The sequence below is a fragment of the Seriola dumerili genome, unplaced genomic scaffold (genome assembly GCF_002260705.1).
Source record: "Seriola dumerili isolate Sdu_G_001 unplaced genomic scaffold, Sdu_1.0 BDQW01001299.1, whole genome shotgun sequence".
In the NCBI taxonomy this organism is placed as follows: Eukaryota; Metazoa; Chordata; class Actinopteri; order Carangiformes; family Carangidae; genus Seriola; species Seriola dumerili.
In genome coordinates, this window is record NW_019175554.1 from 1,240,992 (window position 1) to 1,264,802 (window position 23,811).

At 40.2% G+C, this 23,811-nt stretch overlaps 1 protein-coding gene across 2 annotated transcripts in view; it reads right to left on the reverse strand.

Moving 5' to 3' along the window:
* rasa3 (RAS p21 protein activator 3) overlaps nt 1-16,287 on the reverse strand; it is a 40,040-nt gene extending 23,753 nt beyond the window's left edge. Inside the window, exons 1-2 of one of the 2 annotated variants that reach the window (XM_022767784.1) lie at nt 16,031-16,287; nt 1,446-1,563 (exon numbers count right to left, since the gene is read on the reverse strand). In XM_022767784.1, the coding sequence (XP_022623505.1) occupies nt 1,446-1,563; nt 16,031-16,085 (173 nt within the window). In that variant the 5' untranslated portion in view covers nt 16,086-16,287. Of the gene's footprint in view, nt 1-1,445; nt 1,564-5,657; nt 5,725-16,030 lie in introns of those variants that run through there. The other variant, XM_022767785.1, reaches the window with a different exon arrangement.
* Between the last annotated feature and the right edge of the window lie 7,524 nt (nt 16,288-23,811).

The window sequence follows — 23,811 nt, forward strand, 5'->3', positions numbered from 1 at the left end:
TTACTCAGTAGACATAAAGACAGACAGAGGCACGGCTGCATTTACAAACCATCCCATGAATACAGGATCATTAAAAGCATGTAGTTCAACTTTATGCAGGAATGAGCTCTTCATCAACCTGGCCAAACAAAAAAAAGGTCTATTCAGCCATCCATAATCTTTAAGTAATGCAATGCTGTGATAAAACATACAGGATCTGCTGAGAACTGGAGTGACTTTTTAAGTTTTGGTCAAATCTTAAATTTGCGTCACATCTTCAGTGTGTCGTTCACGGTATGCTAAATCTTAAACATACTTTAAATACTATTAAAGTTCAATAACATCACTTTAGACAACAAAATACTTTAAACTGTATACCATACTTAAAACCACTGCCGGAATGGAATGATAAGAATGTCCACACACCCAACACACCATGTATATGTACAGTAACCTTTTTAAAAAATATATTTTTTCTATTTAGTATTTATGCCAGTAAAAAATCCCACAGATTTATTAGTACAAACAAAAACTGCTACAAAAAAACATCAAGATTTCATCATTTGCACTTCCATAATTAAGGCTACATGAATAAATATTCATATGTATAATTTCTCTGCATTAATGAAGTGTTTGTTTTGCACCTGGCATTTACTCAGAACTCTGATTGGACTTGTGTTGATCATCATGAATCTCCTGTAGTTTTGAGTAACTGGAGGTACTTCTGACTGACAGCAGAGAGTATACAGGTCTCTGTTTACTATATTATTTCCATGCATACGTATCCCCTGCTTTTAAAATCGTGATAAAGAGATATAGAATAGATAAACCGTGAATAAAATCGTGATATTGTTGTGATATTGTGATGTGCTGAGAGACACTTGCCATGTCAGAGTGTCCTGGTAGCTGAATGGTTACAGTGCATGCCAGACAACCACAAAATCCACAGTTTGATTCCCTCTCATTCCCCTTGTTTCCTGTCTGCTTCTTCACTATCATCTGTCCAATAACGGTGAAATATGCCAAAAAAAATCATTAAAGCAAACACAGTAACCGTGTCCCTTACTCCTGAACATATCTGTAATTTTTCTGAACTGTCTTCCAGGATTTTCTCTTTTGAATGTGCTCCCTTCCAGCTCCACCTTTTCTCTTCCTCCTGCACTGTCTATTCTCTCTCCACACCGCTCGACAACGTGCACTCCAGACTGGATGAATGTGGCTGCTCCATATTCTTTTCTCTTCTGATATCTGATTTATTCAGATTTATTTCATTTGGCATTTTTAACACTGGCCTGATGCTCCGGGCCAATCAGCTGGGGAGGCAGCGAGTTACACAAAAAATGACATTATCATCCCTGAGTTTTGATTTGACTTTCATGATTTCACATTTCTGTGTATACACACTGAAAAGATGAGAAACAAAAAGAGCTAGATGTAGAAAAAGGGTGAAAGGGCCCTCGGCATACCAAAGTGACTTCTCGACGATCTTGGTCCTGAAGACTTCCTCTTGGTCCAGGTTGACAGTGCAGTAACAGTCCCTCATCCTGTTTGGCCCCGGGTATGGAGGGATGTTTTTTGCTTCTCCTGCACAAAGAAAAAGGAGGAGAAAGAGCAGGAAGGAGAGAATGAGCAGTTATTATTTAGAAACGCTGTTGTAAGCAATAACAATGTGTTTATTCAGGCACACTGCTGCTGCTATTACTTATTTATGAACACTGAAAGCAGGCTAAGGCTTTTTTTAAAAAGCATTATGTAAGTTCACACCTGTTTTAGCTTTGAATGTATGGGGGTGGGGGCTGGGGGGGTCTTGGCTGAGCTGGCAGGCTGTATAACTGTATAACTCTTTAACACACACATTCAATGTCATTACATCACCTAATCCGACAGCAGGTATAATGATCTTAACTCTGCCAGGACGAGTACTTTTGCACTGGACACACAAATATCAAGTAACAATCACAAAAGTAACAATTTATCATTCAAAATCACATGTGACAAATGTTTTTGTATGTATGTATATGTGTGTGTTTGTGTGTATAAGTGTGTGTGTGTGTGTGTGTGTGTGTGTCTTGTCTGTGAATGGAAGAATCTGCGTGGGATATTTCCTGAATCCTGCTGAAGCTCAATCTGTTCATCAAACATGTGTGACAGATAGCACTCCCTTTCACAAGAATGTGGTCCAACCACCCACTGAGACAGACACACACACACACACACACACACACACACACAACCACAAAGGTGGTGCTCCAGTCCCCGAGGAGCAATATATCCTCCTTTATGAAGCCATGGATCCATATTAGCTCATGTTTGTCAGGACTCTGTTCATTATTCTGTTTCTCTTTGCCCCAGGGACCCACAGGACTCTGTAGTCTATAGTTACACATGTGTTAACCCAACATTGTCATTGTTTGCTCCAATAACGCTCCATTATCTGCGCGGGAATCTGATGCTGCCATTCGGCCGACAAGCTGAGCTATGGCAAATCTTACACTGTTATTTCTGACTTTAAATGAGTGGCTTCCTCGCAATGAAAGCATGAGTCAGTGGGTGGGTGCTGCTGTTCGCAAACTGACACTTTCTCCTTAAAACCCGATTCTCTACAAAAGTGGCTCCCCACATTTTAGATTTCAACCCCATAAAATAGAAATTGTTAATCTACTTTTGACTATTCCTTCTTAAATTCTTTCTTTTTAAGGATTTCTAGAGGCCTCAAGAGGTGAGGTGTACAGTGTTTCACAAGAAAAAGAGCAAATATCTGAGAAAAGTCAGAAAAAAAACATTATGAGACATGATGAGAAACAATTTTTTTTGTTTCTCCTCTGTGTAATCATTTTGTAACCCTTTGTATTTATCATGGAACACATCTCCACTTTGGGAACCCCTTCTCCAGAAGAAATAATGTAAAACTCTACTACTGGTGTCGCCTATTTGTAGCTCCTTTAGTTAGGACTGTAAAATAAATTTTCAAAACAAGAAACTCGTTTCTGCTGCTGCACTCAGAAACAGTTCAACTATACATAGCAGTAGAAATCTTAAGCTGCTTTATGCCACAACATATTGCTGTTATATACACTGCAGTGTTTTACACCCTGCAGCCGACCCTGAAGGGGGGAAGGGGAGAGCGTTGACATTTGACACTGGATAACCGCCTGTAAAACAGCAAAACAGATTAAGGAAGTCATTTTTCCTATCAATATATCTGCACATGAATTCTGCCAATCAAATAAATTCTATGAATGGGAAACACTACAACACTTCCATCCAGTTCTGACAGGTTTCGCAAGAACAACAGTATAGCACTGCGCCAGTTTCATGCTTCAAGAGGAAGAGTTGGTGTTGTAACGGTGAAAACGTATCATGTGCCGTCACTCAGAGGAGGTTAGTACTCACATTAGTCATGAAGCATAAGATAAAACCTGTGATTTATTTACACACTCGTAGGCTTTTTCTGCAGCCATGAGACCAAACAGTTGAGCAAAATCCTCCACTGAGATGTCACCATCTAAAGGATGACTGTTTTCTTTTTGACAACAAATACCATGAAAAGACCAAAACTAGCAAAAACTTGCTGCCAGTTGTTTTCTTTGTAGCCCTAACCCGGTACAGCTTATTCCTCTGTGCCATAGAGCGCCAATGTACTGTAGAGAAAAATCACCCTGCGACATGTTCCTTCATTGCAATGAACATGGGTGTTGTAGTTTATTTTGAGTAAAACCTCCTGCCATAAATACTCACTGGTGCCCTAAATTTGTATTAATCCGCAGCTGAAAACAGTCCCTGACAAATGCACTATTTACTACTGCTTGAGTCATATTTGCTAAAACTACAGTTCGCAGCTGTTTTAGAAAATGCACATTTTTTTTCAGTCGCAGCCAATGGGTGTGGATAGGGGAAGTCAGAAAGTCTACAGGTTGGTTGTGCTTGAGCAGAACTAGTTTTCTGTCTAGCGATGTCGGAATTTGAAAGTGTTAATAGTTGATCTGATCAGCCACACCCAAATGAGGCTGTTCTCAACAGAAATCTGAAAGGTATGTGGGTAGGGGGTTTCCAAAGCTATTCGACCATCCAAAAAGCACTTCTGATAAAGCATACTGGCAGCTTAAAACATGTTTTTGGTTTGCTTTTAATAGTACTTGTTGACAATAAGGAACCTAAAAAATACCAGACTCCTCTCTTAAGCTTGCTCTGCTCTTCTACACAACGTGCTCTTCCTACTGAAAAAGTCTTTGCAAAATACATTATTTCAAGCTGCAGTGACAAATGGCCAGTTACTAAAGAGGAGCTCCCTGGTATCTCTACCTGTAGTCCACAATGCTTCACAGAGGACAAACATAAAACCATGCTGAGACAGAGGCGATCAAGTGCCCGCTGTGGGGTTTGTAATACAACACAGTGTTATGACCGCTTCTCTGGAGGCTGATTCATACACTACGTGCATCACTACACAACAAGTCACAATACCAACACTCACTCACAAATCAAAACTACACCTGAGCTGTAAAACATGGTGCACACACTACTGCTTCAATTAGATTTTACAGAGAGCAGAGTGATGACGCACGTCTCTCTTATCTCTGTCCTTATCCCTTTACCTCACACTGTTATTAGATCTCCCTCTTGTCTCTGCTTCTCTCTCACTTATTCGCCAACATTTATTTTATCTCCCTCCTGTAAATCCTCCTCATTCACCCTGCACTCCTGAATCCCCTCCAATCTCTTATTTTCCTCCCGCTCTCATTCATGACCTGTGAGGTCCCTTGATTGGATTGCACCATCCAGGTCATCCTAGTAACCAAAACATCATGGGATTACCATGGCTTTCTCAGCTCTGTGTGTGTGTATCTGTGTATGTGTTTAATGACTCATCTTGCAACGTAAAAACAAATCTCTGTGCCAAAATGAGAGCTACTGGAGAATGGAAAACATCTACTAAAAAGGACATGACTGCATATATATATATATATATATATATATATACACAGTATATATATATATATAATTCATATAAAGTTAATACTTTAAGATATTTACATAAATATCATACACACTCCAAGGACTGTTCCAGCGGTCTAATATGTGTTAGAACATCTTTACTCAAAATAGTGTATTTTTCTCTCCAACCCATTTTAGGTGGATGAGTGCATTTTCTGCATTTTTCCAGCAGCCAGGGGTTTCAATTCATGCTAATATGACATGAAAATCGACTTGCAGAGACTTGAAATTTGTCAGAGATACTTTAGGTAATCCATCACAAAGAACATCTAGTTGTCTTCAATCTCCTTTCTTTGTTTAGTTGATGTGTGGTACTGCAGGTGGAAGGTTTTCTGAGTTTAAGTCAATAGTCGCATTACCACACCAATCTCTGTATTCCTTTTTTTTTTTTTAGTGCTGTGCCATCACTGGAGAGTCAAAAATAGTCTATGGTCTCAAATATAATTTAAAGTTTACTTAATTCATCTATCAACTGCAGTTCACTTAATGGCCACCGGTGTCATGAATAATGTATTTTGGTACATAAAGTACCTTTAAGCAAAATCCATGTATGTGTAGTGCTGGGCAAGTTACTTGAAAACTGTCATCAGTTACTAATTACTGACTAATTAATTAAATGACTTATTGAAAAATGAATTACATTACATTAATTACATTAATTAATGCATTACATTACTAATTACATCATTTTTTGTTAATCAGCACAGCTGTCCAGTCCAGTTGTCCAGAGTCACATCTTCTGCATTTAAAACATGTAGGAACAGAAAACAAGACATTACAGTTCACAGGCAGGCAGCTGTACAGTTTGGAGGGATTTAATGAGAATCCAGCAGCTAGCTTTTCCTTGGTGACTGCAGACAACTCTCCAGAAGACCATTCACAAACCCTCCAACTGTAAACAAAACCAGGTGAACCAGGTGGTGGCTAATGGTAGCAAGCCAGCTAGGAACCCCGCTTGGTCAGGACCCCTTGGCATCACCTTTTTAACACACTGGGTATCCCTTTACCGTCATTCGTCAGTGTGCAGAGGCAACGTATTTTCTGAACGAATGAAGTGCTACATTTATTAATGGCAGTCGAGTTGCCAGGAGGCGGTTGGAGTGGATGGCGGGAGTACAAAGCGCACAACTGTCACACAACGAGACCGGGGTTCACATCAAGCGCCCTGTCTGTGGTTAGGTTCAGGCAACAAAAGCGCTTTGGTTAAGGTTAGGGAAAGGTTGTGGTCTGGTTTAATACAGAAAAACTTCACTGTGACTTCAAAATCATAATCCCGTCTGCTTGACTCATGCATCAACTTTAATGCAGCAGAGAACACTGAGTCTATCGGACTACCCAGCACGTTAAGAAAGTGAGCTCATCAGTAATAGCAAAATATGCAATCTGTAGTTATTAGGCTGAAAGATGTAAACCCACCAGTAAGATCTCTCAAGCGGCATTTACAGTCATTATCACAGTTAGAGAAACAGGGGTGCCAACTTCCTGCTTCCTGCTTAGCGGAGAGGGAAGTGCTCCACAGTTGTCTTATATTTCTGGATGAGCTGATAAGAAGCAGCTTTTTGAGTTTGTCGGTTTAAGGGAAGTTTACAACAACAGTAAGGGTGGAGTATACAAGCTTTGGTTTTGCATACATGCCTGTTTATGTCTGATGGAGAGTTTGTTACAAAAGGATAGACCTCTCCCGTAAACCTGCCATTCAACACTTTAGATTAAAGACTTTATTGTAAAACCATAGTGTGTAATCTCCTGTCTCAGCCTGCTTATCAATCTCTCTTAATGAGTTGCTGTGTTCTGTTTTCCTTTCTGTCTGAAGCCCTGTTTTTCTGCTTCTCATCTATGTAGTTTTATCCTGCATAGTCGTTTTCGTTTTCTTTTTCAAAATTAGCTTTACCCTGATTTCACTTTCCTGTATTTCTAGTTGCTTCCCCTTTTTCATCTCTCCGTTTTTTACTTTCTCCAGAGGGGTGTGTTTTCTCTCCTCAAGATTCAAAACAAGCAGAAAATAAAAAAACAACAACAGCAGCAGCAGCTTTCTCTTTTCATCAAGCATCACTGCAGCTGCCCTTGGAGAATATCTTGCCCTAGTATCTGAGCAAAACAACACAGAGCAAAGACACTCTTGGCACGTGTGTGTGAACGCTGTGTGGCGTGCACGCAAAGAAAAACACGGGGGCGGTGAGCAGAATTGCGGCGAAATAATGATGACAAGAACACCCCAAAGAGGGCGAAAGTGAACAGGAGCAGATCGACGCATCAAAAAAGGTTAGACTCCCCACCTCATTCCTGCAGAGGAAAGTGAAGAAAGGGAGGCGAGAACAGCAGAAATGAGGAAGCACAAGTGAGTCAAACAACGTAATGGACGCAGTGAACGTGTAGCTTTGTTCCTCTTCCTCCTCCGTTGACTGCTCTCAGACGGCCGCACTCGTGCGTGTAGTCACAGCTCTACTCGTAATCTTCTCTGACATGAACACATTCGAGGATACGCAGGCGTGAATGCTCTCAGTGGCTATATGCTCGACTTGCAGGCCTAAATGAAACAGAGGCATTAAGGAAAGGAAGAAATACAAGCAGTGTACTCAATCAAGGGCGAGAGAGGAGGGAGACTGCAGAGAGAGAGAGAGGGAGGGAGGGAGAGAGAGAGAAAGAGAGAGAGAGAGAGAGAGAGAGAGAGAGAGAGAGAGAGAGAGAGAGAGAGAGAGAGAGAGAGAGACGTCAGCCAGATAGAGAACTGGAGAGCGGTTAGCTTTGGAGAAAGCTACAACAGGAAATGAGATGAGGAGAAAGGAATTTTGACTGGATCCAAGATGTAGTTTAAAAAGCAGCGAACAACCCAGTTACCCCTGAGAGTGTGTGTGTGCGTGAGTGTGTGTGTGTGTGTGTGTGTGTGTGTGTTTGTGTGTGTGAGGCAGAGAGAGACACCGTGAGAAAGGAAAGAAGGAGTGAAACTTGTAAAGCACAATATATTATCCCAGTATTAATGCTCAATCTCTGATGTTTTGAAGTAGACAGTCAAATCAAGACCTGAAACAAAACTGTAAGTCATTACTGTTTTTCTGAAAAGGACTAAATATAAAAACATTACATCCTCTCACAAGCACACAGACACAGGCACAGGCCTACTCTGTGGATGGCTTTGATCCCACAGTAAAATGTTTCTTTATCATTGAAACTGGGGCTGCAACATACAATTATTATTATCTGATTATTAACAGAGTTAAGATCAGGTCTTAAAGGGTTTCTCCTGTGACATAATAACACACTTTCACTTGTGAGAGACCGACTAAAACAAGAATGAAAATAAAATTGGTGAAGCAGACGATGTGATATCCTGACTTTTAGACCCTCCCTATGGGCCTGGACCCTACACTTCCCACAATGCAGCTGGATAGTGTCTTTTATTAGACCTAACCTGCCTGATTAACACTCATGTCTTTCAAACCCAGACCTAAATCAGCACTCTTCTGTGAGGCAATTTTGCTGTGCGGGCCCAACAAGACCTGTTCATACGGACAAATACAAAAAAAAAGAAAAAAAAAGATAAAATGGCTTGATTCTATGTTCTAGCTATTAGGTCTAATTACAAAGTAAAAGTCTGGACAAGCCAAATCAGTGAATTATTTTCATGAGCAGGAAGCCACTTGGCTCAACCAGACAAGACCACATTCAGACCGACAGTAGCCCTGCGGGGGAGAGGCAGCCCTCTCAAGGTGCTGCTTTTGCCAATCAATTCCATGTAAGCGAACACCTCTGGTAAATGACTTTGTGAGGCGTGATCGACAAAAAGGTAATATAGCTGCCACTAAGGGCGAAACCAAAACAGAAACAACGACAAACCTCCACAGTCTCGTGTTTTGATACCAGAAGATGAAACCACGACACCCATAACCAAAATCTGCATTCACCGCTTTGACGCTACCACACCTATTCTTGAAACCCACTGTGGCAGAAAACGTCTGAAACCCTGGTGTCCCCATTTCATTTCCACTCCACCTGAATCTTTACACTATCAAACCCTCACCCGCCCGAGTGCTTCAAAGGTGGCTGTCAAAGGTTCAGTCTTTATATGCTGTGGTGAGCTTGCATGTCAGTAACAGAGAAGTCAGACATTGACAAAGCTTCATTACTGCGGCAAATTACTACGGCAACATAATCCACTTCTCCACTGTCCGGTTATGTTTATAACAATCACAGTTTTGCCAAAAACAGCTAAAGACACAGATTCAGGCAGAGCAGCAGCATGACCTGTTAGAGGATAAAACTACAAACTTTTTTACTGTTGCCTTTCATGGGCTGAATGCTTGATTACAAATACAGCGTTTGGGTGGAGTATCACTATAAGTGGCTTAAAGGTCAGATAAATAAGACCTCATTCTGTTTGACATGACACAACACTGAATCTACTTGTCCTTCAATGAAGCTGAATTTACATCTGACACTGAGCCACAAGCCCGGGACACTATATTTCTATGGCTACATCATAACAATAAAACTGTGCGCATCATTTAGAAACATCTTTAGAAACACTGGAATTAAGCCCGACATATTTAGTATCTTTACAAACTTTGTGTTCTTTACTGCCATTCATAATCATGTTCTCAGCACTATTTAAAACACTGAGGAATATATCAACCACAAACCAAGTGATACTCCTCAGATGAAGCAAAACATGCTGGAAATTAATAATCTACACATTTCCTGTCAGTGTCAATACCAGATGTTAAACCAGATTTCTCTGGCTTAACAGCTGGTTTGGTTTATTAGCTGGTCACAGCAGCAGCATTCACTGCTCACTGTACCAACCTAACACTTTTAAATGCAGTTCTGCTTGTCCCAAATTGTTCACCAAGAATAATAACCCCACACTGAAACCAGCTGAGCTGATTAAGTTTCCACACAACCACAACATTTGCTGGGCAGGCATGAGGAGGAACAGTGTGGAAAAAAAAAGGGGAGTTCACAGTTAAAGGCTGGCTGTGCTGCACGCCACAGTCTCTGTGATAAACCAGTGTTCAGTTACTGATCAAACTCACTCTCTGTCTAGTGCAGCCTGGAGCTAATGTTCACACAGATTTGTTAGTCTCAGTGGAAAACTTGAGTAAAACTAAAATACACAACCACAAACATAAACGCAGGCATATGCAGTGAAGTAACACTGTATGGGGACAATCAACTTTATAGGCCACTCGCATGTAATCAGGGTCAAAAACCTGGTATGTTCATTCAGGATGTGAGCGCAATCTTTCAAACCAGAGTGGTATCACGGTTGAGTGTAGTTAGAAGCACAAGAAGGAGGCTGAACCGACAGAGCTGGTTTCACAGCTTTCGAAAGACCCGGTCAGGACACAGTTTAACCTCTACTCTCCCTCTAGCCTTTTTATCAATTTACATAATTATCAAATTACTCCGTTACTCCTTAAAAATAAGGTCAAGTGTCCCCATTTTTTCTCTGCTACACACAGACATACACACGCACTCACAAACAGGCTTGGCATGCACGGTGGTGAGAAGATATGATATCTTTTGCAAGCACAGGAAAAGGGAGAGTAAGTTGAGTGTAAGTCCCTGTAATGTGGCAAGCTGACATTGCTGGTGTTGCCAGAGGAGAGGAACACTGTTGCAAAACCTGATTTACTCAGCATGCGTGGAGCCATTTGTTACAGAAGTTTTGAACAAACTTTCTGTTGAGGTCAATTCACTTTTTAACACACAACACACAGAAATGATCTAAACTGCTTCTGACACTTAATGACACTTGAATTTCCCTCTCTACTGTACAGCATGGGACATGTTTTCATGCTTATGTCATTGTCAGCAGGTAGAGGTCATCCCAGGGAGGGATCGAGTCGACTTTTCCCACAGGGCATCTGAAGGACGTCCTGAAGGAGTGGCACTCTGAGTGAGCTCTCCAGCCCTTTATTTACCCCTGCTGACCCTGCATGCTGGGCCTACGGCAATACTTCCCCACTATTCCTAGTATTGTGTTCTCATGGAGGGCATGTCGCTGAGTGCAGGAAGAGCTACTGTACCCAACCCGGATTATTCCACCAGCCTAAAGCTGCGTGGACCGAAACACGCTGTGCGTCTAAACAGTCAACACACATGTTTACAGCAAACTACTTCCCAGAGAGCTGTCCTTCCAGGACAAAATGGAGAACTTAGCATATATATATATATACAGTATATATTAGGGGTGTAACGACTCTTCAAATCCACGGTTCGGTTCATATCTCGTTTTTTTTTTGTTTTTTTTTCCCATACCGCTGACTTGAATGTGTCCAACCTGCAATCTCAGGGTTATTATCCATCTTGATCATGGATTGGATCAAAATTGTCATGTGACACACGCAGTTGGAAGACAATAAAATAGACATACAAAATATACAGCTTGCCCTAACTTGTTTCACCACTAACATAATGAGAGCACAACACCACATGTATCTATGTACACATTTGGAGGTGTATGCAAAACTACTTCCCCCATGACACACAAATTACTAATGTAATCATAGCCTCATATGAAGCTTGTTATTCTTCTTAACAAACAAAATGGAACCTGAACCCTTCACCTAAATAAAAGTGGGAGTCAGATGAAGCGTTTCTAAAACATTCCTCTCCCCGTTACTCCACGTCTCCTATTCAGTCTGGACAGTAGGAAGTTTAGGAACCTCTGTTGGCCAGCTGTCAAAGGAAGGGGGGGGGGGGCTCTGTCACTAAAACCAACTTTTCCCCCCTAGGCCCCCCCCCCCCGAGTAATCCAGCCTGAGCTGCCTGAATTCAGCCGCCCACTCACGTTTCCTGGACCCCCAACACTTTACCTCCTCTACACTATGTGTAATCTAGTGTTTCTTTTACTGTGGTCCACTCTGCATTGAACGCTATTTCTACTATGTCCGCAATTACACTTGTATTGTTACAGCATGGTGCTGCGCCAACACTATAAAGCCTCAGCAGTGCAGATCGAGTAGCTTATGAGGAGGACTGATGCCAAACGGTGCCATGTTTAGTGGAGATCTGCTCTCAAGCCAATCCAATAACTTATCCTTGGCCACTTCACCTAGTGCATAGCAAACTCTGGAAGGATCTAAACCTTTCACTTGGGATTAAACAGCAAATTGTAAATATATGGAAACAATACTGCTACAGAAAAGTCTGTATAGCTAGCTGTTACATAATATTTTTATATCAATTACTGATCAAAATGTGTAAGTCACTCATAGTGCTCAACAGCTCTGCAGTTCCCCCTCAGCTCTATGGAACTTTTCTAGCAGCTTTAAGCTAAATTGCTTTGATTTCACATCCCACATCCTCACTGTTTTGGGTCATTCTCATCCGCATCATACTAACTGTTCACAGCGAAAGGAAAATTTGAATAACAACAATAACTGTACACAATGTAGCGACCGGCCAGTGAATATATGGTGGTGCAATTAGCAGCTAAAGAAACTGATGTGGATCCCCAAACAAAGGGAAAACAGAACAAATATTGGACTTAAATTTATCAGGAGGCCAGACAAACAACTTCAAACTCAAAGTGGCTAAACTCGTAATTTAATCTATGCGATGTTTACAAAACATGTTTTTATAGCTACACATGGAAATACTGCTGATTTCTTGTGGATCATTTATTTTTGTAGTATCTTCACCAAAATTTAAAATTAAATGTGCCCTGTGGAGTTTTCTTGTAAACAAACAATTGTCATGTGTATCCTTGAGGTGTGACAAACATCTTGAATGCATTTTCTTTTTTCATTAAACATTTGGAAAACTGACTTTTTTTTTTTTTTTAAATTGTGTATGGTTTACATCCATGCTCCCTCTTTGAGGTATAGTTTGATCTACTTCTTCACTACCTTTGTTGGCACATTGTTATGTTTGTCGGGACACTACATCAGCAGAACAGTGTGAGATGCAAAATAATGTGACATACGCTGCCTGCGTGTATATTTGTATGCATGTGCGTCATCAATAGGGGCCCACTTATGAAAATATCGCTCCATAGTGCTGCTGGTGGTCAAAAAGCTTTAAGTTTGAGCTGAGCCTGGCTGCACAGAACGAGTTTGTAATCACTGATCCACTGGCAGCGAGGTTTAAGGTGTTCATTCATTCATTTTATGCATTACTTCGAAGGAGTGTACAGTAAATGTTCTGATGTGTTTACCAGAACCCTGATCTATCCAGATCAAACTATGTTTCTAGCGGTGACAGAGAAGTCGAATACACATATGTTCTTGTTAATTAGTGCAAAGTCCCGACTCCAGCTGTGCCACTGAGAAGTCCCGTCCCTCCGAGCACTGACAGACGACGCACAGGCTGCTCCTGTATGTGAGACGCCACCTCTGTCCCTCACTCTGTGTCTCACTACATCTGCTTTGTATTAGGTTGTTGCCATGCAGGAAAAAACACAATTCTTTTGTAGTCTCTTCCAGCCAATCAGGAAGTGAATTGGGGGTAGTTTCCTGTTTCCTGTGTTCCCCAGACAGTACGGACTTGGGCCTGGTAGCCCCGTTCGGTTTCCGAAATTCATGTGTTCCTCCAGGAAACTGAGAGGAGTCATCATCTGGCGGAGCATAACAGTAATAACTTCGCTCTCTCTCTTTCTCTGCTACAAATATGTGGCAGATTTTCAGCTCTGAGTCATCAGCCAACTGCAGCCTCATGCCAAAGGACAAGACTTTGATGAAAACAATGTGATGCAAGGGTTACATTACTGGGAGCAGAACGCCATGGGGATCAGACTGACAGCAAGTATGACTGCTGCTAGGTAACTACACAGTGTAAACTCAACTGTCGACTGACTCCACTTGTACTTTACTGGAGTATTTCCACTTGATTGGTACTTCTACTCCACCACATTTCAGAGGTTCACTCCACTACATTTATTTATCTAACAGCTGCAAGTAACTAGTTATGATGACTGCATGACAGTTATTCTATTGATTAATCTGCTGAATAGTTTCTTGATTAATCGATTCATCTTTCAGTAGTGAAAAATGTCCATACCAGTTCCTGGTCATCTTCAGGTGTCCTGCTTTGTCCAATCCACAGTCCCAAACCCATAGATATTCAATTACACTAATAGAAAAACAAAGGAAAGCTAAAAAACCTTCATATTTGAGAGGCTGAAAACAGCTTATTTGTTATTCGATTATCGACGATCCTCTAATCAACCTACTGCAACACTAAAATATACTATTTCAGAAATGCATACTGTAATAATATATAACACTCACAGCAGGGCCAAGCGATAAGATCTCACAGGTGTCATTTTTTCTGTATTGACTGTTTTTACTATTGATACTTCAAGTACATTTTGGTCATACTTCTGGACAGTGTATTTTACTGTACAATAAGGTAATTGTACTTTTACTTATAGGATCTGAGTACTTGCTCTACCACTTCATTTTAAGCAGGTTAGTTTATAGGAAAGACGTTTGTGACACACAGAGGTTCACCAGTCTTTCAGTTTTCATTCACAGGAACTCAATGCTGCTGGATGACTGAACATTCATTCAGAAAGTGCAGCAAACTAATGAGGCCATTGTGATTTAAATATTACAACTCTCCCTGGAGTTACAGGTCTGAGCATATTATCTCACTGAGGCTGGACTATTTAATTAACTCAATGCAGGGTGGTTCTCTCTCCAGCTGTTTTCCAGGGACTCTGCGGCCAATTTTAACAGCAGGTAAGGAGCTTAAAAATACAGTCTAACTTTGTATATCAGCTCAGTCGAAAAAAGCGTCTACCAGAGTGTTTCTTTCTAATGCTGGCTGGCATCACCACACAGCCACACAGCTTGTATGTGTGTTTGTTGTCATTTTTTTTTCCCCTCAGCTCATCCCTTCTGTCGCATGTTTTGAGTCAAAACAAACCAGACAGCACAGCCAGGATGAAATGGGTGCCAGATGTCAGTGAAAAAGAAAGGAGACAGTCCCAAACATCCCATAATGACACGCGATAACAATTAGAGCTCACTGAGGAAATTATTTGCTCTGAATGCTTTGATATAAAAAAAGTAAAAAATGTGAGCATGTTGTCAAACAGGTCAGACAGCAGCATTTCAGACTTCCCCTAACAAAACTAACACAATAACGTTCATTTCAGTTACTCAAACTCTCAATCAGGAAAATAATCTTCAGATTAATCGATAATCAAAATAATCACTTGTTGTCACCCGAACTGTAACTTAAAAGTAAGCTTATGGTGACCATATTGTTCTATTATCATTTAATATTATCATTACTATCATTACTAGCAACCTCTGAGATACATGTTGGTATATAAAGTACTGTACAGTTTCCATTGTGTAATTACTACATTGCTACCTATGACCAGGGAATTAATTTCTTGTAAAGGGGTAGTAGTTTCTGAAATGCACTGAAAAAGAAACAACTCTCCACCACAGCATACACTGCAAACTGTACTCAGCCTCCTCACGGTTCCATTCACAAGATATGCATGCACCACATGCCTCCTACAAACCAGGGGTACCCACTAGAGACCAGCAAGATATCTAAATATAGAAATCTAGGCTAACAATCAATAGCGAGACAGTCAAGCATAAAGCTGTTTGGAGGGGGAGGAGGACCGAGAGAGAAGGGGGTGCAATAACATGAATGGGTGGCTGCAGCTAAAGTGTAATAAAGGTTTATTTGATCTCAAGTGCACAGAAAAAGCATCTGGATATTTACAGCTGTGGAGCCTTTATGTCGCATAGTCTGCTGAATATCACCCAGCGTGTTCAAATCGATTCAAGTCTCCATATGTAGACCTCTGAGACACATGATTTGGATTCTAATGCCAGCTGCCAAATTCCCACAATTTCCCACAAGCCTGTAAAATCTCAGAATTTCTCCCTTTTACATTTTCAGTTGTACAGTTTGCGGTTTACAGTCTGTGCCCTAGAGGCAAGTGTGTGATTTGAATTACAATAACAGGCAGAACAAGACAGATCGGGGTCCCTCCAGTCTCCAGCCCTCATTGCCTGCCTGCCTGGCCCGTTAATATGGAGCCATCCATTGAGGCGCTCAGACTGGGGGTAGGGATTTTTCTTCTTACCTATTTTTATTTTAACGCTCTGGAAAACCCGGAGACCTTCCTCTTCTACCGCCATGCTTTCACCGTGGCTCTTTCCCTTTTGACGACTAAATGAAGACAGTCCTCCACGGTGGTCGGTTCTGGCCTCTCCAGCGCACGGATATTCCAGGGGTTTTGCACATCTATGCGCCCCGCACAGCGATCATACTCCGACCCGACCACTGCCGCTGCTGACTGGTTGAGAACAAGCAAGCAGCCTCGGCTTCAATCCCGCAGCAGCAGCAGCAGCAACAGCAGCAGCGCCAGTGGAGGTGTGGCTCCACACAACACCGCCCACACATGGGTATGGAGGGTGATCAGTGCCTGGCAGCAAAGGAGGAAAGATGATGGTGTCATTGAAGAAACTGAACAGCCGAAGTCCCGCCCACTCTCTAAACCGGATACTGACTGAATCTAAATGTATAATAATAATAATAAAATTTGAATTAAATGAAACAAAAATCACCAATGAAAATTAAAATAGCTCTTCTTTGTCTGTTACAGTATACATATCTACACTGTAAATCTCTTCTCCTGTATTCTCCTGCACTTGAGCAGCTTGTCAGCCGCTGTCAATCAAGCACAGACATCAACTTCCTTTACCCATTTCAGTTTCAAACAACCACTAAAAACACTGGGGAAACAAAACAAGCCTTACGTGGAAAGTGTTGTCTAGAATGTGAACGAGATCTTTGCACATTGAGTTACTGCTGTGCAAATGAAAAATACTAAATGTTTCCCCAACTACTCAGTTTTCTCATAGCTCTGATTAACTAATGTATTTTCTCAACAAATGTATAATAATAATAATAAAATTTGAATTAAATGAAACAAAAATCACCAATGAAAATTAAAATAGCTCTTCTTTGTCTGTTACAGTATACATATCTACACTGTAAATCTCTTCTCCTGTATTCTCCTGCACTTGAGCAGCTTGTCAGCCGCTGTCAATCAAGCACAGACATCAACTTCCTTTACCCATTTCAGTTTCAAACAACCACTAAAAACACTGGGGAAACAAAACAAGCCTTACGTGGAAAGTGTTGTCTAGAATGTGAACGAGATCTTTGCACATTGAGTTACTGCTGTGCAAATGAAAAATACTAAATGTTTCCTCAACTACTCAGTTTTCTCATAGCTCTGATTAACTAATGTATTTTCTCAACAAATGTATAATAATAATAATAAAATTTGAATTAAATGAAACAAAAATCACCAATGAAAATTAAAATAGCTCTTCTTTGTCTGTTACAGTATACATATCTACACTGTAAATCTCTTCTCCTGTATTCTCCTGCACTTGAGCAGCTTGTCAGCCGCTGTCAATCAAGCACAGACATCAACTTCCTTTACCCATTTCAGTTTCAAACAACCACTAAAAACACTGGGGAAACAAAACAAGCCTTACGTGGAAAGTGTTGTCTAGAATGTGAACGAGATCTTTGCACATTGAGTTACTGCTGTGCAAATGAAAAATACTAAATGTTTCCCCAACTACTCAGTTTTCTCATAGCTCTGATTAACTAATGTATTTTCTCAACAAATGTATAATAATAATAATAAAATTTGAATTAAATGAAACAAAAATCACCAATGAAAATTAAAATAGCTCTTCTTTGTCTGTTACAGTATACATATCTACACTGTAAATCTCTTCTCCTGTATTCTCCTGCACTTGAGCAGCTTGTCAGCCGCTGTCAATCAAGCACAGACATCAACTTCCTTTACCCATTTCAGTTTCAAACAACCACTAAAAACACTGGGGAAACAAAACAAGCCTTACGTGGACAGTGTTGTCTAGAATGTGAACGAGATCTTTGCACATTGAGTTACTGCTGTGCAAATGAAAAATACTAAATGTTTCCTCAACTACTCAGTTTTCTCATAGCTCTGATTAACTAATGTATTTTCTCAACAAATGTATAATAATAATAATAAAATTTGAATTAAATGAAACAAAAATCACCAATGAAAATTAAAATAGCTCTTCTTTGTCTGTTACAGTATACATATCTACACTGTAAATCTCTTCTCCTGTATTCTCCTGCACTTGAGCAGCTTGTCAGCCGCTGTCAATCAAGCACAGACATCAACTTCCTTTACCCATTTCAGTTTCAAACAACCACTAAAAACACTGGGGAAACAAAACAAGCCTTACGTGGAAAGTGTTGTCTAGAATGTGAACGAGATCTTTGCACATTGAGTTACTGCTGTGCAAATGAAAAATACTAAATGTTTCCCCAACTACTCAGTTTTCTCATAGCTCTGATTAACTGATGTATTTTCTCAACGAGAATAATCTTTGTTTCCCTGCTAGAATAAAACACAATAATGGTAATATTGGTCATCCAGAGCCATTTTAAAAGGGAAAATAATGTTTCTGTATTTGTTCATAACTATCACCTGTATCAGTCATCGATGAAATGCACCAAATCCCCTTAAAATAGCAGCAATAGTGTAGTGGATGACACTACACTACTACAATCTTTGGCATTAATCACCCATAGTACAAGGGCTATAAAGTTCCTGTCCCTCTTCAGCATTAATCACCCCTCATACATTGGCTGGCTAGACCCTGAATTGACAAGAACTGGCTCATAATGTTGAATGATTTAAAAAAAAAAAAAAATAGTGTAGTGTAGGCGCTGGCAAAGCTAGGTCACCATACTCCTGTACATCAGCATTTGTTTGTACACCCCACCCTCTCTGAGAATTGACAATGCATCATCTGTGGCTTTTCAGTGAGTGTGAGTGTTACTCCCCCTACATGGGCCCCACATACAGCAACATGGGCCGGACTCCACTGGATCAGGGAGAGACTGCAGATGCAAGAAGCAACACAACAACGTTTTAGTGTTATTTCAGTTTACAGGCTTCAAACTGCCTTACACTCGTTTCAGTTACTGTATGAACAACACCAAACTCAGGACTTGGCATACAATAATATGCCATAAGTGCAACACAATCTCATTTTCAAAACAGGCATCTTTGGCCACTGGAGCCTTAACTGAATTGAATGTTTCATGCAGTAAAAATGTAAATTTGGATTGAGTCTGAGGATTTCTTTTGCAGGACACTGATGGAATTGTGAGACACAATGCGCAAAGATAAAACAAAGTTCCTCACTGCTTAAACGAAAACATCAACCTGCCATTATCGAGTGTTTGTTGGTAACTTTAAAAGAATCAAGTCTGTGTATCTCAGAGATCCACATGTATGATTAAAAATTACATTGATTTATCTGAATCACCACTAAACTCTTATCTGGTGACAGACAAGAAAGGAGCAAATGGAAACATAACCTCCAATTAAATGTTCTTAAAGGCTGTCACAAGACAAGACAGCAATAGCCTGGAAAGAATAAATGGTCTTTATTTTCCTGTTGACACTGATCTTTGGCCAAATTTAACAGATGGAAGAATGGACGAGGTGCTGGCCTGCGCGTTGGGAGGGATGTCTGGACAGGATTTAAGATCCATTCAGGTGAAAGGTGCAGGGTTGTCATCAGCCCACACTTGAGCCTATTGGGCCATGCCTCTGAGATCACTATGACCACATTCCTCAAAATAGCCCGACTCTGGTCTGGAACACTCTACAAACCCAGCTGGCCAAGCCCAACCCAGCCGAGATGTGGGACTTAAAGAACAGTTGCACAGTCTCTCTACAAGGAATGACGGTTAGCTGCAGTGCTTCTGCTGCAGGCCAAGGTGTTGGGATTAGCTGTGACTCCTTTAGAACAGCTCTAAATCTAATTAGGCTACATGTATCATCTCACCCGTTACCCTGTCAGACCCACCTCAGAAAGAAATCACAGTCACCTCGTAGCAACAACCCTGCCACGCTCTACAGCTAACTGAATGTTGTGGGACGTAACTAAGTACATTTACTCAAGTACAGCACTTAAATACAATTGTTGAGTATTTCCATTTTAGCTATTTGTGCCACTACTCCTGTACATATTTTAAATAATGTATTTTTTACTCCACAACAGCTTTACTTTCTGGTGACTTTGTAGATTTAGATCACATGCAGGTCAAATGATCCAATATTTCACAAAAAAGAGCAAAGATGAAAGAAAAGTACAAAAAAAAAAAAAGAACACAGATTTGTATAGCCAAACTTTGTTTTTCTTCTTTTCTGCCCCTCTAATCATCTCACCGCTCCTGAGATTTATCTTGTGACCCTTTGGAGGGGCCCAACCCCCTGGCTCAAGCCCCCCCTGTGTTCCTCAAAGGATAAACAGTATAGCTAATGGACGGATGGATGGATCGATGTATTGGTACTTTAATGGAAGTGAAAGAGCTGAATACTTCTTCCACCAGTGCAGATCATTAACACAAGACATAATTAACAAGTACATTATAGAATAAACTTCCAAACGATACCTAAAGCCGTTAAAATTAGCCCCAGTTTTATCAGCTGCAACATTAAAGCAACACTTACACATTGATGCATCAATACTTACAGTATAATCCAAAAATATTTCATATGTGAAATGGGCCATTCTGCCAAATAAGCAATTTTACTTTTGGTACTTTAAGTAAATTTTGATGCTGATATTTGAATGCATTAGTTTTGCTTGTATTTGACTTTAACTTGAGTAAAGGATCTGAGTACTTTTCCCACCGCTGACTGAATGTGCATTTGTGCCTGTGTGTGCATATCAGTGATGCAGTTAACAACATGGTTCGTGTGCATTTGACTATCTCTGACTGACTCTGTGGCTATTTTCCTAGATAATAAACATGGTATTACCCATGTTGTATACATAACCACTCAAGACAAATTTATTTTGATGAAAAACTTGGTGACAGTTTGTGGGAAACAGCAATAATGTAGGTCCTTTGTGTTAGCCACATCCTGTAAGGCAAGAGCTTTGGGCTCTTCGAGTTGACTTGGCCCAGCAGGTAAATCGAGAACTCTCCTCTTGACTACAACTTTGCATGCACAGATGTACAGCCAGGCAAACTGCCATAAAATAAGACTACATTGTTAGGGGCAAGGGTTGCCACTATCATGACAAGCCAACCAAAGTAGTATCATATTTGCAAGCAAAAATGGCAGGATGGGAGTACAGTTTTTTCTAGCTGTAGCACAATATCACATAGGGAAATAAAGCTTTAAAGATGTTCATGACATGTATTTATTTCAGTTTAGCTGAAGTGACTACGCCCTGTGGTAAACCACAAGGCTTTGTATGTAACTGTGTGTGTGTTAGTTAATGGTTTAAAACAGAGAAACAGAGAAGCCCCACATATTGTGGCGGTCTAACTTATCTCAAGCAAGAGAAAAAAAAAAAAAAAATGAAGCTATTAAACCATGTGTCCTATAAGCATGGCATCAAACAATGTCTGTGCAACTATGAATTATGTGCATATGTCTGTATGTGACTGAGTAACAAAACCACTGAGAGAAAGAGGAAGAGAGGGCAGATGCTGATTTTTAAGAAGATTAGTGAAAGGATGCTCACTGTTGTTATTACGCACAAGCCAACCACCAGAGCAGCGTTTGAGGGCGTTGGCACACTTAAAATAACTGTACACTCACAACTAACCCTCCCTACTGTGGATAGTGCTTTTTTTCTATTACAAGCATACACTGTAGCATAAACTGTACAAATGTGAATGGACATGATATATATACGTTAGAGAGGGGGAGAGAATATTGTGTTGAACAGATGACGATTGACATGTGCAAAGATAATCCTGGTATTATGGAAAAGACAAATAAAATCTCTATGAATAGAGCATGAATCAAATCTTAGAAGAACTTGTGTGAATTGATTATTGGAAAACATACAGCAGCATACAACTTTAATTTAAAATTTCTGAGTGCACTGTTATTAATATATCCAACTCACATAAGAAGAACCTCTGTGTTGATCAGATTGGTTGTTTATGGTTTGATTGTTTCCACCCTCCTCAGTTCTAGGAATTGCATCTGTAGAAAATAAAAACACAAAAAACAGAAACCAAGCTGTGGGGTGGTAGTGCGGTTACAGAAAACAAACAAAGAACACATGCAGATATGCTGATAGCCCTCTCTTCATCCTTTCAGTTAAACCAATGATGCAGAGATTTAACCAAACACCACCTTTGTTTTTCATGTGCCACGGTCTCTAATTATGACAAGAACAGACTCTATGCAATCCATTTATTTTATATTCAGATTCAGTTACAATCTCAGTTCAGGGGAGATGTGAGTTTTAGATAAGCAAACTCGGAGTGATTCCTCAAAGGATGGTTGTTTGCATGAAACCTGTGTTGATGAACTTGTTTGATATGTAACTCCTCTGACATCAGTGCCCATTAGATTGTCCCTGACAATTACACAAAATCCATGTATTTTGAAATGTAGCAGCAGCACCGCAGCAAAACTTTAATGAGCATAACTTTGGTTTAGTTAAGTCAAAGAGCAATCACACAACTATCTGTATTATAGCACTATCTAGTGTGCACTCATCATAACTGCAGTGATCCCAAATTACTAAAAGATTTACAGTACAGGATGGAAGCAGTAGTGGCCCCTGGGCTAGTTTCACAAAGATATTTTAGACCGGTCTATAGTTTTATGCCAGTCTTAATTTTGCCCTTATATTGATCTAATGCAAGGAAGACAGTTTCACATAAATAAAGAGGGACTTATTTTAAGCCTTACAGGTTAGAGGAACTATCCTGAGCGAGAGTTAACAGAAGTCCTGAGTCTGACTACATCAAAAAAGCTACAGCATCTCAGTTCTCGAATGAGCAGCCATTTTATATTACTGGTTGTTCTTAGCATCGTTATACTCCTATTAATGGTCTTAACTGTTGCATTTTCCCAGACAGCTCAGTCAGTTGTTTTTTTTTGTCTTAAAAGTTTTAAATCAGTCACAATTAGACCTAACTAATCAAGAACTGGACAACTTTGAGCAACAGATCAGTTTAGACATCTATCAGCGCTCATATTTATTACACTTAACCAGACTCAGAGTGAAAGAGTTCTTTGCTTTTTGCCTCTGCAATTGAATGTCTGCTCAGAGAAGGAATCAGAGATATAAACTGACCCTGCAGCCAACATTGTACATTCTTTTAAAAAAAATCGTGGTATGATTTGGTGGTATGTTATTCTGCAAGCACACATGTCTTTTACAAGTTCATTTGTGTGAAATCTTTAAATCTCCAGAAATAATCAACATGTGAAATTAACAACAATCTAATATATTTACATGAATAGGTATGAAATAATGTGAAATTGGCTCAAATGGAAACAAAATTCAGCTGTAAGACACTGTTGTTGGTAGATGATGTACGTCAGAGAAATCATATAATTAAGAGAATTTAGCACCAAAATGACAAGTGTAGACAATGCAAATATAACCTATGCCATTTTTATTCTTGCTGCACCCCTGATGAATGTAATGGACCTCTGCCGCTGTCTGACATTTAAGAGCATTTATAAGTCAAACAATATTTGACAAATTGTTTTTATTTTTAAGTTTAAAGGTAGAAGTAAAAATGAAGGATTTTTACTTGGGAAACCTTTACCTTTAGGAGTGTGGCACACACTACCTGAATACTTATTCCCACACTGCCCTCAGGGACCAGATAGTTTATAGTTTTACTGCTGGATAAGGCAGCCTTGGGTGTTCAGCAGCAAAATAACGTCATGATATAAAAATGTAGCTCAAAAATTATAAGCGACAGTTTGTGTCAAAGGCTTGTTGAATGAGGGTTGCAGGGAAATGTGGCTACGCAGGATAACCCCACGCACTGCCCCTTTAA